The sequence below is a fragment of the Rosa chinensis genome, chromosome 5, assembly GCF_002994745.2.
Source record: "Rosa chinensis cultivar Old Blush chromosome 5, RchiOBHm-V2, whole genome shotgun sequence".
Lineage (NCBI taxonomy): Eukaryota > Viridiplantae > Streptophyta > Magnoliopsida > Rosales > Rosaceae > Rosa > Rosa chinensis.
Window position 1 is genome coordinate 41,730,801 of NC_037092.1, and position 12,959 is coordinate 41,743,759.

The window sequence follows — 12,959 nt, forward strand, 5'->3', positions numbered from 1 at the left end:
TCTCTCTCTCTCTCTCTCTCTCTCTCGAAAGTGGAAAATGATTGTTATGGAATATGGTTAAAGTTTAGACTAGATGCATAACCTTTTACTTTCTTTTTTCTCCAACAAAGGGTGCCTTTGGATGTGCAACACTACTTGATAAAAGCCTACCAATTGAAGAGGGTGATGCTCGCTATATGCCTTCAGAGATCCTGAATGAGAAACATGACGATCTTGACAAGGCTGATATCTTCTCATTGGGAGTTGCTATGTATGAGCTTATTAGAGGTTCACCGTTACCGGAAGAAGGACCTCAAACCTTAAATCTTAAGAAAGGAAAATTGCCACTGCTTCCTGGTCACTCCTTGCAACTTCAGAACTTGCTCAAGGTACTCTATGTTTTCTTTTCCGTTAGTTGTTGGCTTTGCTTTATAACTGTGAAGTTGTCACTTATGTAGTTCTTCTGCTTATGAATGAACGTGTTCTTCAGTATATGTGAAATGGGGAAATGCATAAACAAAAGTTTTCAGCTTCTCTTTCCTTATCTTCAAATGGGAGATGAAAATGTTGTTTGTTGATCAAAACCACCCCTTATCATAGATTCACAGTAATATCTTTCATGTAGTATGGTTTTCTGAAATTGCAAGTAGATATAAGATAGAAAGAATTGCTAAGAAACTCTGAATATGTGTTTCATAAGTAGTAATGTTGGATCCAGTAAGCTTATTTCATAAGAAATCTGTTTCAAAGGAAAGATGCACCTAGTATCCTGCTTTTCTTAAGTTGGTTTGGTCAAATAAAAAGGACATGTGATGGAGTTGCTGATTGCATCATATTGTTTGAATCTATCAGGCCATGTTGGATCCAAATCCAGTCTGCAGACCATCAGCTAAAGAGTTGGTTGAAAATCTAATGTTCCACAGGGTGCTAAAAAATGCATGGGCCTAGGACAACCACGATTGCGAATTGAAGAGATTGGGGTATTGTATTATAGTATATGTCATCCTTTTGTGTCTGCCAGCCCAGTAAAATAGGCAGAAGTATGTGAATGGCCAATTTTGTATCTATAATTCTCCCTCATGTATTAATATGCACCTAATTTTCCTCCTAATGCGGTGCATTTTTTATGAATCCTGAGGATTCCTTGGTCATGGACTCGAGTATTTTACTGGTAATGGAAAAGTCTAAAGCCTTTGTTGGGTGCCTTCTCTACAGATTTGGATTGGAGATGCACCTCTATGATCCTATTAAGGACCAAATTGCGAGTTGAAACCTTCTGTCATTCATTTAATTCTCATTGCAGCTAGTTGTGTGACAGAGAGTCCTGTAAAGTGGAGTTTTCTTTATATTTGCTGTTTGACAGGACAAGAACATGAAACTCTGATGTGTGACAGAAATAGGAATTAAGTAACCAAGTGAAAAACAAATTTGATATTGAAAAACAATTGCACAGCTAAAGAGAGAAGAACCAATGTGATGTTGATTTCATTCGATAGAAATTGATTTACAAAGTAGTGTGTATAACCCATTAACTGGGTTTAAGAATGAAAAAAATGTACATTAGATACATGAAGGAGTAAAAAATTAAAATGAACTATCTAAGAAGTGGTACTCCTAGCTCCTGTAACCAGATTATCAAAGAAGTGGTACTCCTGTAACCAAATTGAAGTTGTTGCCCTCCTCCCCCAAATTGAAGTTGTTGCCCTCCTCCCAAACTGGGGTTTCTCCAAGCAAGTCATCCATAGTAAATAAATCACGCCCATCATCAACAAACAGATCTGGATAAATCTCAGGCAAATAAAAATCTAGATCATCCATTTGTGGATAGGGCAACTCGTAATTGGGATGAACATCCATTTGTGGATAGGGCAACTCGTAATTGGGATGAACAGTACTGCTGCTGCCTTGTTCCTGATGACAAGTCCCTTCCTTTTTCTGCCTTTTAGATTTTGGCTTTCTGGGTTGTGGAATGCTCTTTCTCTTTTTATCATTAACTACTCTGGTATTGCTCCCCTTTCTAGGGTTTTTTCTCAGAGAGCACAGTACCAAATCCGAATCATCATCAAGCTGAAACTCTTGCATCAACCAAGCGTCGTTGTGACTCTCGTCACAACCGCCCTCGTATCGAAAGTCCCGCTTGAGCCCAATAACAACACCATCATCCTCAACCTCTCTCGAATATTGACCACTCCAAGTGCCGGAACCCACTTTCCGATCAAATCTCTTGGCGGTGGGACTCAGCCTTCTCCGATGGGTGAAGAAATAGAGAGTATTTTCATCCTCCACTTTCTTGGACTCACCGCCGCCGTAGATCTGCCAGACAACCCAGGGCTCCTTGTCTCCGTAGAAATGAGGACAATCGGCGACGAAATCGGTGCGAAACTGGTCACCCATGGCGATCCTTGTGCGGAGATAGTAATCGAGCAGTTCCTGGTCTGTGGGAAGGAACCTGACCCCCACTGGGAGTTTGTTGGAGAGAATTGCCATGATTGCAGAAATGGAAAGAATTTCAGAGAGACCAAAAAACTAGGGTTTCGGGAAGGAAAGAATTTCAGAGAGAAAGGGTTTCGGGAATTGGAGAATTGAGAGAGAGAAGAGTGAAGAGAGCAGAGTGAAGAGTCTTCGTGGGGGTTGGGTTTTATAAAGAGGCTAATCCTAATCCTAAACGGAGTTGGAATCAGCAGTTCTGTTCACACGCGCTTTTGTTTGCAACGGTCACAAATAAAAGAATTAGGATTTTTTTTTTTTTTTTTTTTTTTTAAATCCCCACCACTCGTCACTCTTTTTTTTTTTTTTTGAGAGAGAGAATGGAAAGAATTTCAGAGAGAAAGGGTTTCGGGAATTGGAGAATTGGAGAATTGAGAAGAGGCTAATTGAGAGTGAAGAGAGCAGAGTGAAGAGTCTTCGTGGGGGTGGGTATTATAAAGAGGCTAATCCTAATCCTAAACGGAGTTGGAATTGCTCTCAAACGCGTTCTTTAAGACAACTCATTCATACACGGTTTTGTTTGCAACGGTCACAAATAAAAGAATTAGGGTTTTTTTTTTTTTTTTTGAGAGAGAAGAGTGACTAGTGGGTTTTATAAAGAGGCTAATCCTAATCCTAAACGGAGTTGGAACACTTTCAAACCCGGTTTTGTTTGCAACGGTCACAAATAAACTGGAGAATTTTTTTTTTATTTTTTTTTTATTCAAGGAAAGTTCTCTATTAAACTCAAACAAGTAATACAAGGAAAGCTAATACAATCTCAGAAACTGAGATCAGCCCCTAACTGGAGAATTAAGAGAGAGAAGAGAGGAGAGACGAGCGGGGGTTTTATTTATTTATTATAAACAGAGGGAGGTTAATCCTAATCCTAATTGGTCACAGAAACAAGTCAAAAAGTCAACACAAATTCCTGATACAGTCACGCTGTAATGTACAAAGCCACATGATCGAAATGAATGTCACAATTACCATTTACCAAGATAGGAAAAACCATTTCATTTTGTGTACCATTACCGTAAAAGAAGAATTTTTTGAAAAAGCTTGCGACTTAATGAGGACACAAAATCAAGCTTAGAGCCTAAAAAATACTGAACTAAACCAAAGAATTTTCTGAGCAGCGAAGCATTCATTTGGGTAAGGCTGGTGACCTCGTGCAATATAGGCCCAGTTTGGCCTTGAGTTCAACCTTGGATTAAGCAACTTATTTCTCAATTTAAGTCGCTAAAGTTGTTTGGTAAAATAACAACCATCGATTATAATCAGAATCTCCCACTTCGCTAGGTATAATCTACAAAGTTGCTATATTGGTGCTTCTAGAAGCAGGGATTTCAAAAGTTGAGATCACTTCTTGACTTTACCTAGATTACCCATTTACCCTCATCTAATATGTTATATTGCCTGATCTCATTTTACTTATTTTTTTATTTATTTTTTTATCTTTTTTAAAAGATGATCAAAGGGTTTCACATTTTACCATTCTAGACTGAACCAAAAGATATCGACGCCAATACAAAAAGATACTCTCCTGCTCTAAGTTCTCTCCATCTACATATCTGCAGATGATCACTCCTTTACAAACTTATTTGGTAAGGCTATGTTGTTTTTGGATTTCTTATGAGTCTAAAAAGTCAGTCGCTTGAATTAAGCAACTCTGTTTCTGACATATTGATTTAGGGTTGTACGTATGTGTGATTCTTGGTTATCTTCTGTAATATTTTCATATTTCTCTCATCTATAAGGAGGAATGATGCTTTGAAGTTTCCTAAACCTCCCCATGATAATGACTCAAATTATGCAACTTCAAAATTAAAATTGAAATTATATTTTCACAATTTTATTTTGACATGGAAATATTATATTGTGGATGCTGGTTACCCACAAATGAGGTATCATCTTCCACAATTTCAATTCGGCGACGAACCTACAAGTATGTAACCACATGAACTTAGCTTTTAGGAGAGGCGCTAAGCGTATTTTTGGAGCATGGAAAAAAATAAAGATTTTAAAAGACATGCCTAGTTATCAATTCATTACACAACTCAAAATAATTATTGCAACAATGACTCTTCATAACTATTCAAGAAGACATAGTCGACATAATATATATATATATATATATATATATATATATGCTTTTCTTAGGGGAAAAAGTTTAAGATTGGTACATGACATATAGGCCGTCCCGAAGTTCGGTGTATTAGGTTTCAAAGAATTAACTTTGGTACATGACGCTACAATCCCGACCCAAAATCGGTGTATGCCGTTACAGCTCCCGTTAGTCAGTGTGATTTTGGTCAAATTTGTAAGGACAAATCCTTCATGGATTGACAAAAAAAAATTGCAGAAGAAGAAGAAGAAGGAAGAAGAAGGAGAAGGAAGAAGAACGAAAAGGAAAACAAAGAAGAAGAACGAATAGGAAAACGAAGAAGAAGAAGGAGGAGGAGAAGAAAAAAACCAGATTTGATTGTCCAAATCAAACCTTGATATTAGGGAGGAAGAAGGAGAAGAAGGAAGAAGGAAGAAGGAGGAGGAGGAGAAAATTAGATTTGGGTATCCAAATCAAAACTTGATATTGGGGAGGGAGGGGAAAAAAGAAGAAGAAGAAGAAAGAGGAGAAGAAGGAAGAAGAATAAGGAGGAGGAGGAGAAAATCAGATTTTGGGTACCTAGATTTGGGTGTCCAAATCAAATCGAGGAGGGAGGATGGAAGAGGAATAAGGAGGAGGACAAGAAAATCAGATTTTCGGTAACCAGATTTGGGTATGCAAATCAAATCGGGGAGGGAGGGAGGAAGAAGGAAGAAGAAGGAGGGTACCCAGATTTGGGTATCCGTATGAGAATTATTTTTTTCTTTTTTAACAAAAATAATTAAGGGATGGAAAATTTTATCCACATACCTCTAAATACTAAATACACATCATCTTGTGTGTTTAGCTGTGAGGACTTTTTTAAACACAAGTCTTCTGGATTCTGAGAGCAATTTTTCTCATTTGACTCTTATTCCTAAAATTAAAGAGCCTAAAATTGCAGTTGATTTCAAGCCTATAGCCCTTTGCAATGTGGGGTATAAAATTGCTTCTAAGGTGCTTGCTAACAGATTGAAAGTATTATTGCCTTCTATTATCTCTCCTCTTCAAAGTGCTTTTGTTCCTGGCCGTTTGATATCTGATAACACTCTTCTTGCATCTGAACTTGCTCATTTTATGCGTAAGCTCCGACATCAAAATGAGGGTTTTGTCTCCCTTAAGTTAGCTATAAGCAAAGCATATGACAGATTGGAGTGGACTTTCTTGATCTCTATCTGATCTAAAATAGGGTTTGCACAAAAGTGGATTGACACTGCTCTTTGTTCCATTAGAACAGTGCGTTATTCTATTCTGCTTCATAGTAAACCTACAGGTTATATTACTCCTTCCAGAGGCATCAGGCAGGGGGACCCTCTTTCTCCATACTTATTCATTTTGTGTGTTGAAGGTCTCTCGTCCCTTATTTCTCATGCAGTATCCTAGGGTTCATTGAAGGGGCTGAAGATGAGTCCTCGATCCCCAACTATTCATCATTTGCTATTTGCCGATGATAGCTTTATATTTGGAGAAGCCTCTGTGGTGGAATGCTCTACATTCAAGTCTATTTTGAATGTGTATGAGCGTGCTTCTAGCCAAAGGATTAATTTAGAGAAGAGCAGTGTTGTCTTTAGCAGGAATGTGCACCCGGATACTAAAGCTAATTTAGCTTCTATTTTGGGGGTTCAGTGTGTGGAGGACCATGGTAGATATCTAGGGCTTCCACTTCATGTGGGAAAATCAAAAGTGGTAATTTTTTCTTATCTTAAGGAAAGATTAACTAAGAAGCTGATTAGTTGGCGCACAAAAATCCTGAGTTCTGCAGGGAAGGAGATTCTGATTAAGGCAGTGGCACAAGTTATTCCAACGTATGTTATGAGTTGTTATATGCTTCCTAAAGGTCTTTGTGAGGATCTCCACCAACTTTGTGCTCAATTTTTTTGGGGAGGTTTAGATTCTAATCGCAAAATTCATTGGCGGTCATGGGATAGGATGTGCCTATCTAAAAGTGAGGGAGGTTTAGGTTTCAAGAATCTGCATGCTCATAATTTATCTCTGCTTGCAAAACAAGGATGGAGGTTACTCACTAATCCTAATTCCTTGTTATCTCGTTTGCTCAAGGCTAGGTATTTTCCGAATGGTTCTTTTTTGGATGCAGATATCGGGGATTCCCCCTCGTATGCATGGAGAAGCATTATGGAAGCTAGAACTGTCCTTCAGGCTGGATTATTTTGGCAGGTTGGTAATGGCTCCTCTATTCATGTTTGGAGTGATCAGTGGATTCCAACTGTTTCTCCTCATCAACTCTGTAAACCGGCTGCTTGTAATATTGAGCTAGTCTCTTCCTTGATAGATGCGGAAACCAAAAGTTGGAGGGTTGATGTTCTGCAACGTCTATTCTCTCAAGAAGTTGTTGATGCTATCTTGTGTGTTCCTCTCAGTCATAGAAATCGAAGCGATCGTTTGAGTTGGAAACTTGGGAAAAAGGGTAAGTTTTCTCCTAAAACTACCTACTATGTAGCTCGGGAGGTGGTGATGGGGGATGTCTTTGCTTCCACCTCTCTTGGTGATCCTTTTAGTATTCTCTGGGAGTCACTTTGGAAAGCTAAGATCCCTGGGAAGGTCTCTATATGTATCTGGCGTGCTTGTCATAATGTGTTACCAACTAGGGAGAGTTTGAGTAAGAAAGGTTATACTGGTGATATGGGGTGCCTGCTTTGTCGTCACCAGTTTGAGAGTGTTGGAAATGTGTTATGTGGGTGGCCTACTGCGCAGGAAATCCTTACGAGGGGTGGTGGGGGCAGCTTGGGTGGGCTGGAATACTGACGAAGAGACGCTGTGGGCCGGACGGGAGGAGGCGGAGGCGGAGGCGGAGGCAGAGGTGGTATAGAGGAAGTGCCAAGATCGGCGTCTATGGAAGGACGGACAGGTGGAGAAGAAGGAGGCGGAGGCAGGTTGACCTGGGAGTCATAACTAGAATCAAAAACAGAATCAGGGAGAAGTGGAAGTGGGCCTGGGTCATGGGCCAACGGGGCAGAAGGAAGAGTGGGCTGAGTGGAGGCATAAGGAAACACATCTTCATGAAATATAACATCTCGACTTGTAAAAATTTTCTTCGTCGATAAGTTAAAGAGTTTAAAGGCTTTTTGTCCCACCGGGTAACCAATGAAAATGGAAGGAATTGCTCGGATGTCAAATTTATGAGTGGGGTGCACATTAGTGGCATAAGCTAAGCAACCAAAAACCCGAAGGTGGGAAAAAGAAGGTGGTTTTGAGTAAAGAAGCTCAAAAGGAGTTTTGGAAGAAAGGATGGGTGAGGGCAACCGATTGATTATATGGACGGCTGTGACAACACACTCCCCCCAAAATTGTGGAGGAAGATGAGCCTGAAATTTTAAGGCACGAGCTACCTGGATAATATGGCGATGCTTAATTGCGCTCCACAACCCCATTTTGTTGGTGCGTGTAAACACAAGAATGTTGGAAGACAACACCATTATCATGAAAAAAAGAGTGAAGTGAAATAAATTCACTATCATTGTCACTTCGGAAAGTTTTAATGCGAGAGTCAAATTGAGTGAGAATGTGAGCAAAAAAACGCTTCAAAAGTGGTTGTGTTTCATCTTTGTGCCTCATTAAGAAAACCCAAGTAAATCGGGTGAAATCATCCACAATAGTAAGAAAATAAAAGGCACCAGAAAGAGAAGGGTGTCAATAACAACCCAAATATCACAATGAATTATTTCAAATGGTCTTGTAGAAGAAATAGAACTAGAACTGAATGGTAATCGACTCTGTTTAGCCAAGGGACATACATGGCAATTATTAATTGGCTGAATGGAAAAATGCAGAAAATGCTTTGCTATGTGTCTTAAACATGGAGAAGAAACATGACCCAAGCGATTATGCCAAAGATTGGTAGAGGAAATCCCCGTTGTCTCCTTGCCTCCAATATGCGGTACTCAGAGGCAAAGAACCTGTGGCTTCAATATGCACTTTTTCTCCACTAGGTAGCAAAACAGGCGGTAATGCATATATTTTATTTTTATTCAATAATTTAGAGCACGAAGTAATATGATTTGTCGCCCCGCTATCAATTATCCAATTGCGGGAAGCGACTCTAGACAAACCTGGCTGCGTTACTGCATTTGCTTTGGAACTCAATTCAGTGTTTGGATTGGGCTTTTGGGCTTGTTGGTGAGCAGCTAAAAATTGCTTGAATTGGGCCTCAGATAAAGTAATTGCTGATCTATTCTCCTCTTCGACGATGCATGTCGCACTAACCTTGTTAGCAGAAGGAGAGGGCGCGACTGGTGCAGAAGGTTATTTGCTTCAAGACTTGGACCGGTCTGAAAATTCGCTCGGTCACCACGGCCACCTCTGCTGCCATTCTGGTTCGGCCGACTGCCACTTCGAATTGCCATGGCAGCGGCACTTGAACTGAATTCCGCTGCTGCAATGAAACGTTGCTTTTCTTCTTGTGTAATGGCAGCATATGCTTGTCTAACACTTGGAAAGGGGTTCATCAAGAGGATTTGACCGCGGGTTGCACTGCAAGTCTCATTTAATCCCATCAAGAACTGCATAAGCTTTTGTTGATCTGCTTGTGCCCCTTGTGATGCTTCTGAATAGGTTGCCAATTCATCCCATAAACGTTTCAATTTCGTGTAGTATGCTAAAACTGATTGTTGTTCCTGCCTGAGTGAAGCGATGTCTCGCTGAATTTCAAATATGAGAGGTGCATTGCCTTGTGAAAAACGCTCACTTAGATCTTCCCATACCTCATGAGCTGTCGGATAGTAGTTGATACTGTCAACAATTTCAGAACTGACTGTGTTAACAATCCATGAATGGACCATGTCATTGCATCTTGACCAAGTCGCATATCCTTCTAGATCAGCTTCGGGTGATGGAGCTTTGATTGAACCATTCACAAAGCCGAGCTTGTTTTTAGAATTGAGAGCCAATGTCATAGCCCTTTTCCAACCTGTGTAGTTGTCTCCATTCAATGGTTTGGAGACTAAGACCAATCCTGGATGGTCTGAATGGTGAGTGAAGAATGGATTTGAGATATCAGATGTTGAATTAGTGGACTTGCAGGAATTGGGTGGTGGTGATGGGACTTTATCACCAGCCATGGTGATTGTGATTTCTGTGAATTTGTTGTTGGGAAGGCTAGAGAAGAGTCAGGATCATGAGTCCTGCTCTGATACCATGAAAAACAACAAAGATTGATTTGCCGGAGATATCTTGCTCTATTGATCAGTATAACATATATATAAGAATATAGCTTGATTCTAGGATACAAAAAGGAAAACTATTCTAGCCCTATTAATGCCTAATAACACAGAATTAGTGTGATGATTCAGACTGAATGTGTTAAATGTTGACAGCTATACTAAGCTAATTTTGCTCTACTTTCCAACAAATGTTGGTACCTTGTGGAAGAGTCCTGAATTTCCTAACAGAGGGGTTCAATATGTATATAGGGCTGTTTGAACCCATTACATTCCTAGCAAGACACAATAAAACGTTTGTTGAAGCATATATCTTGAAGTAGTCTAGTCGGGATTTATAGTCTAGTTGGGGATGAAAGGGAAGTTTTAACTCCAGGGACTACTCAAATCTTTCAAAAGGAAAAAGAGAGTAACAAAGCTCAACTTGGTCAAACCTTGAGCGGTCATTCGTAATTAGATGGGTATGGGAATGTTGTTTGATATGTGTTGTAACAGAACTTGAGCTGCAAATAAAACCCCTCCACCTCTTGCATACACATTGAAACTGAATAAGAGATTTTACCATGAGTCGTACTAAGATTTCCGTGTAGAGATCTTTAGTGATAGAACTAGCAACATCCTCATCACTACGTTTGTTTAAGAACATACTTATTTAAGTAAGGCCATGTTGATGGTGGTGGTGGTCCTCGTACTGCCAGTGGGTATAGCATGCAAATAGACATGTCAACGTCCTATATGCTAATGACCAATAGTCATTTGACTTGTTAACAATGATGCAGTGTTTATAATGTAAATATAGCTAGATATCATTATACTAAAACTATATTTATCGGTCTTAATCAAAGGCATGGCCAATAGGCCTTTTAGGCCATGCTGAGATCATATCTGTAGTAGAAGTTCAGGGCTTTGGTACTGATATTTTGTTGGGACAGAATTTAGTCAATTGTTAGGCCTGTAGTTGCTTTATGTTTTTTAGCCACCTTATAGGCTTCTACCAGTTGTTTAACATGATATCAATAGAGTAATGAAGCAATGAACTTGAAAGTTTTGATCCTTATTTTTCACTTCTCGACTGCTTTCCTAGGTTACAAAGTTTTGAAAGGCCAAGTAATCTGGTAGTAGGTCTAGTCTTCATTATAAATTATATAACATAACTGACCTCATGCAAAGGCTTTCCAAGTTCAGTATGGTTTATGAAATCCGTGATTCCCATTGCTTGGCCTATGTTCACATTACGAAACTAGTACTAACTTAGCAAATCTTATAGAAATTAGAATCCAAATATATATATACCTTGTTGACTAAACAAAAAAAGAATATACGCACATATTGGTCCTGGCTCTGCCTTAAATTGGTCTACTATGTACGCACGTATTGTTCTCAGTACAGTAATTTTGTTTTAATAAAGGGTCCTACAGGTTTCAATTTGATATAAATAATCCATCTACAAATACCTTGAACTATATGTTGCATATTAGTCTGTAATCTTAGTTTGTGTAATTTTTTCTTTATTTCAGGCATGATGGATCGTATGAACCTTTAATGTCTAATGGAAGTGACGGTAATGAAATGCAAATACACCTTTGCTATACCCCATAATCTCCGCCGCGAAGCTCTTCGGCTTATCCCCTATACCCGACTTTGATTGCAAAGGCAAAGACCCAACTTGAGGTGGCCACTGAGAATAGCAAAGGTGGAACGACGTCCTTCCAAGAGCACCAAGAGAGACAGAGTTGAGGGAGACAGATAAGAGGCGTTACACAAAGAAAACTCAATTGGATTGAATCGAAGGTTGGAAAGCTCGATCCGCATGAAAAACAAATGAGCAGAACTCGATATCCAACGGCTGAAATAATAGAACAAATGAGTACACGGATAGAACTTCGCTTAGCTTATACTAGTCTTTATTGACACATGCATCGCATGCATGTGTTAAATAGTTTTATTTTTATTCTTATTTTTTACTTTTTGGAGAAAAAAAAAAAGTAGGAAGTTACAACTATAAGATGTGGGAAGTTATATCTGTAGAAAGTGGGATGAATTTTTTTTTCCTGAATTTTTATTTATATTTATATTTTGCTATTTACCATAACACCTCTCATATATTAACCTATAGTATAAGGATATTTACGTAAATTCACACCCACTTTGGCTCTAACAAAGTGGGTTCTCTTAATAATAGTATAGATTTGATGTACTAGTATGGAATTAACAAAAGTATGATTATGAAACCTTATTCAACTGACAAAGATGGTAGAAGTCTAAACATAAACGACTTTAGATAAAAAAATTTGTAGTACATGATTCAAGTCTAGACTTTGGTAATGCAAAGTATAAGTAGAGTTGCCTATTTGAATAATCTTACAGAGAAAGAAATATCTTGTGAAGGAGCAGACATCTTATCGAAGAGGAGATATGTTGACGAGAAGCAGATATCTTGTTAAGAAAGAGATATGTAGTCGAGTACCCTTAGGGTTTAGATAAACAATATTTAATACAAAATAGGAGTACTATTAGGGTTTAGTACCCTTAGGCCTTCTCCAACCCAATTGTTTAAAGTGCCAAAGGGCCAAAAAAAAGCCCTTTCTTTCTCAAACCCATGAGGTTAAGGGGTAAAGTGCCATTTTTTAGGGTCAAATGTGAGGTTAAAGGGGCATTTTTAGCCCTTGGAGGAGCCCTTTGGCCCTTCAAAAAACTGGATCAGATTAAAGGTGGCCCACTCGGGTAGTGGAGGGTGACAGCAGCATGATGTCAGCAACAGCTTGTAGCTGACGTCAGCTAGCCATTGGTTAAATTTTTTTTTATAGCCGTTGGTTTATATATATATATATATAACTAATCCAAAATGTTAAAATAAATTTTAGGGCTATAATTTAGCCTTGACGGGTTGGAGAGGGTTAATGTCAGATCAATGAATAGTACAAAATTTAGGGCTAAAATTTAGCTCCAGGGCTATTTTTAGCCCTTTGGGTTGGAGATGGCATTAGGAGTACATATCATATATCTTGAAGCAGGATATATTTTGTCCATGGATATGAACGGAAATCATGCAGTTGGATCATAAACTCATACCCCACATATGAAGAATTTAATGTAAAGAATATTTATGACTTTTACAAAAGTCCTTATCGACCTCTTGATGATCTAAACTTTCACGTACTGCTTCTAATCCATTTACCACATATAATTGATAT

At 38.9% G+C, this 12,959-nt stretch overlaps 2 protein-coding genes across 2 annotated transcripts; one reads left to right on the forward strand and one right to left on the reverse strand.

Moving 5' to 3' along the window:
- Positions 1 to 16: 16 nt before the first annotated feature.
- On the forward strand, positions 17 to 1,193 carry LOC112166846 (wee1-like protein kinase). The gene is made up of 2 exons (XM_024303770.2): positions 17 to 368; positions 832 to 1,193. Exons 1-2 carry the CDS (start codon positions 177 to 179, stop codon positions 925 to 927), a joined length of 288 nt encoding a protein of 95 aa, XP_024159538.1. The 5' UTR covers positions 17 to 176; the 3' UTR covers positions 928 to 1,193.
- A 421-nt stretch (positions 1,194 to 1,614) lies between these two features.
- On the reverse strand, positions 1,615 to 2,466 carry LOC112203846 (NAC domain-containing protein JA2L). The gene has a single exon (XM_024344755.1). It carries the CDS (start codon positions 2,464 to 2,466, stop codon positions 1,615 to 1,617), a length of 852 nt encoding a protein of 283 aa, XP_024200523.1.
- Positions 2,467 to 12,959: the final 10,493 nt, after the last annotated feature.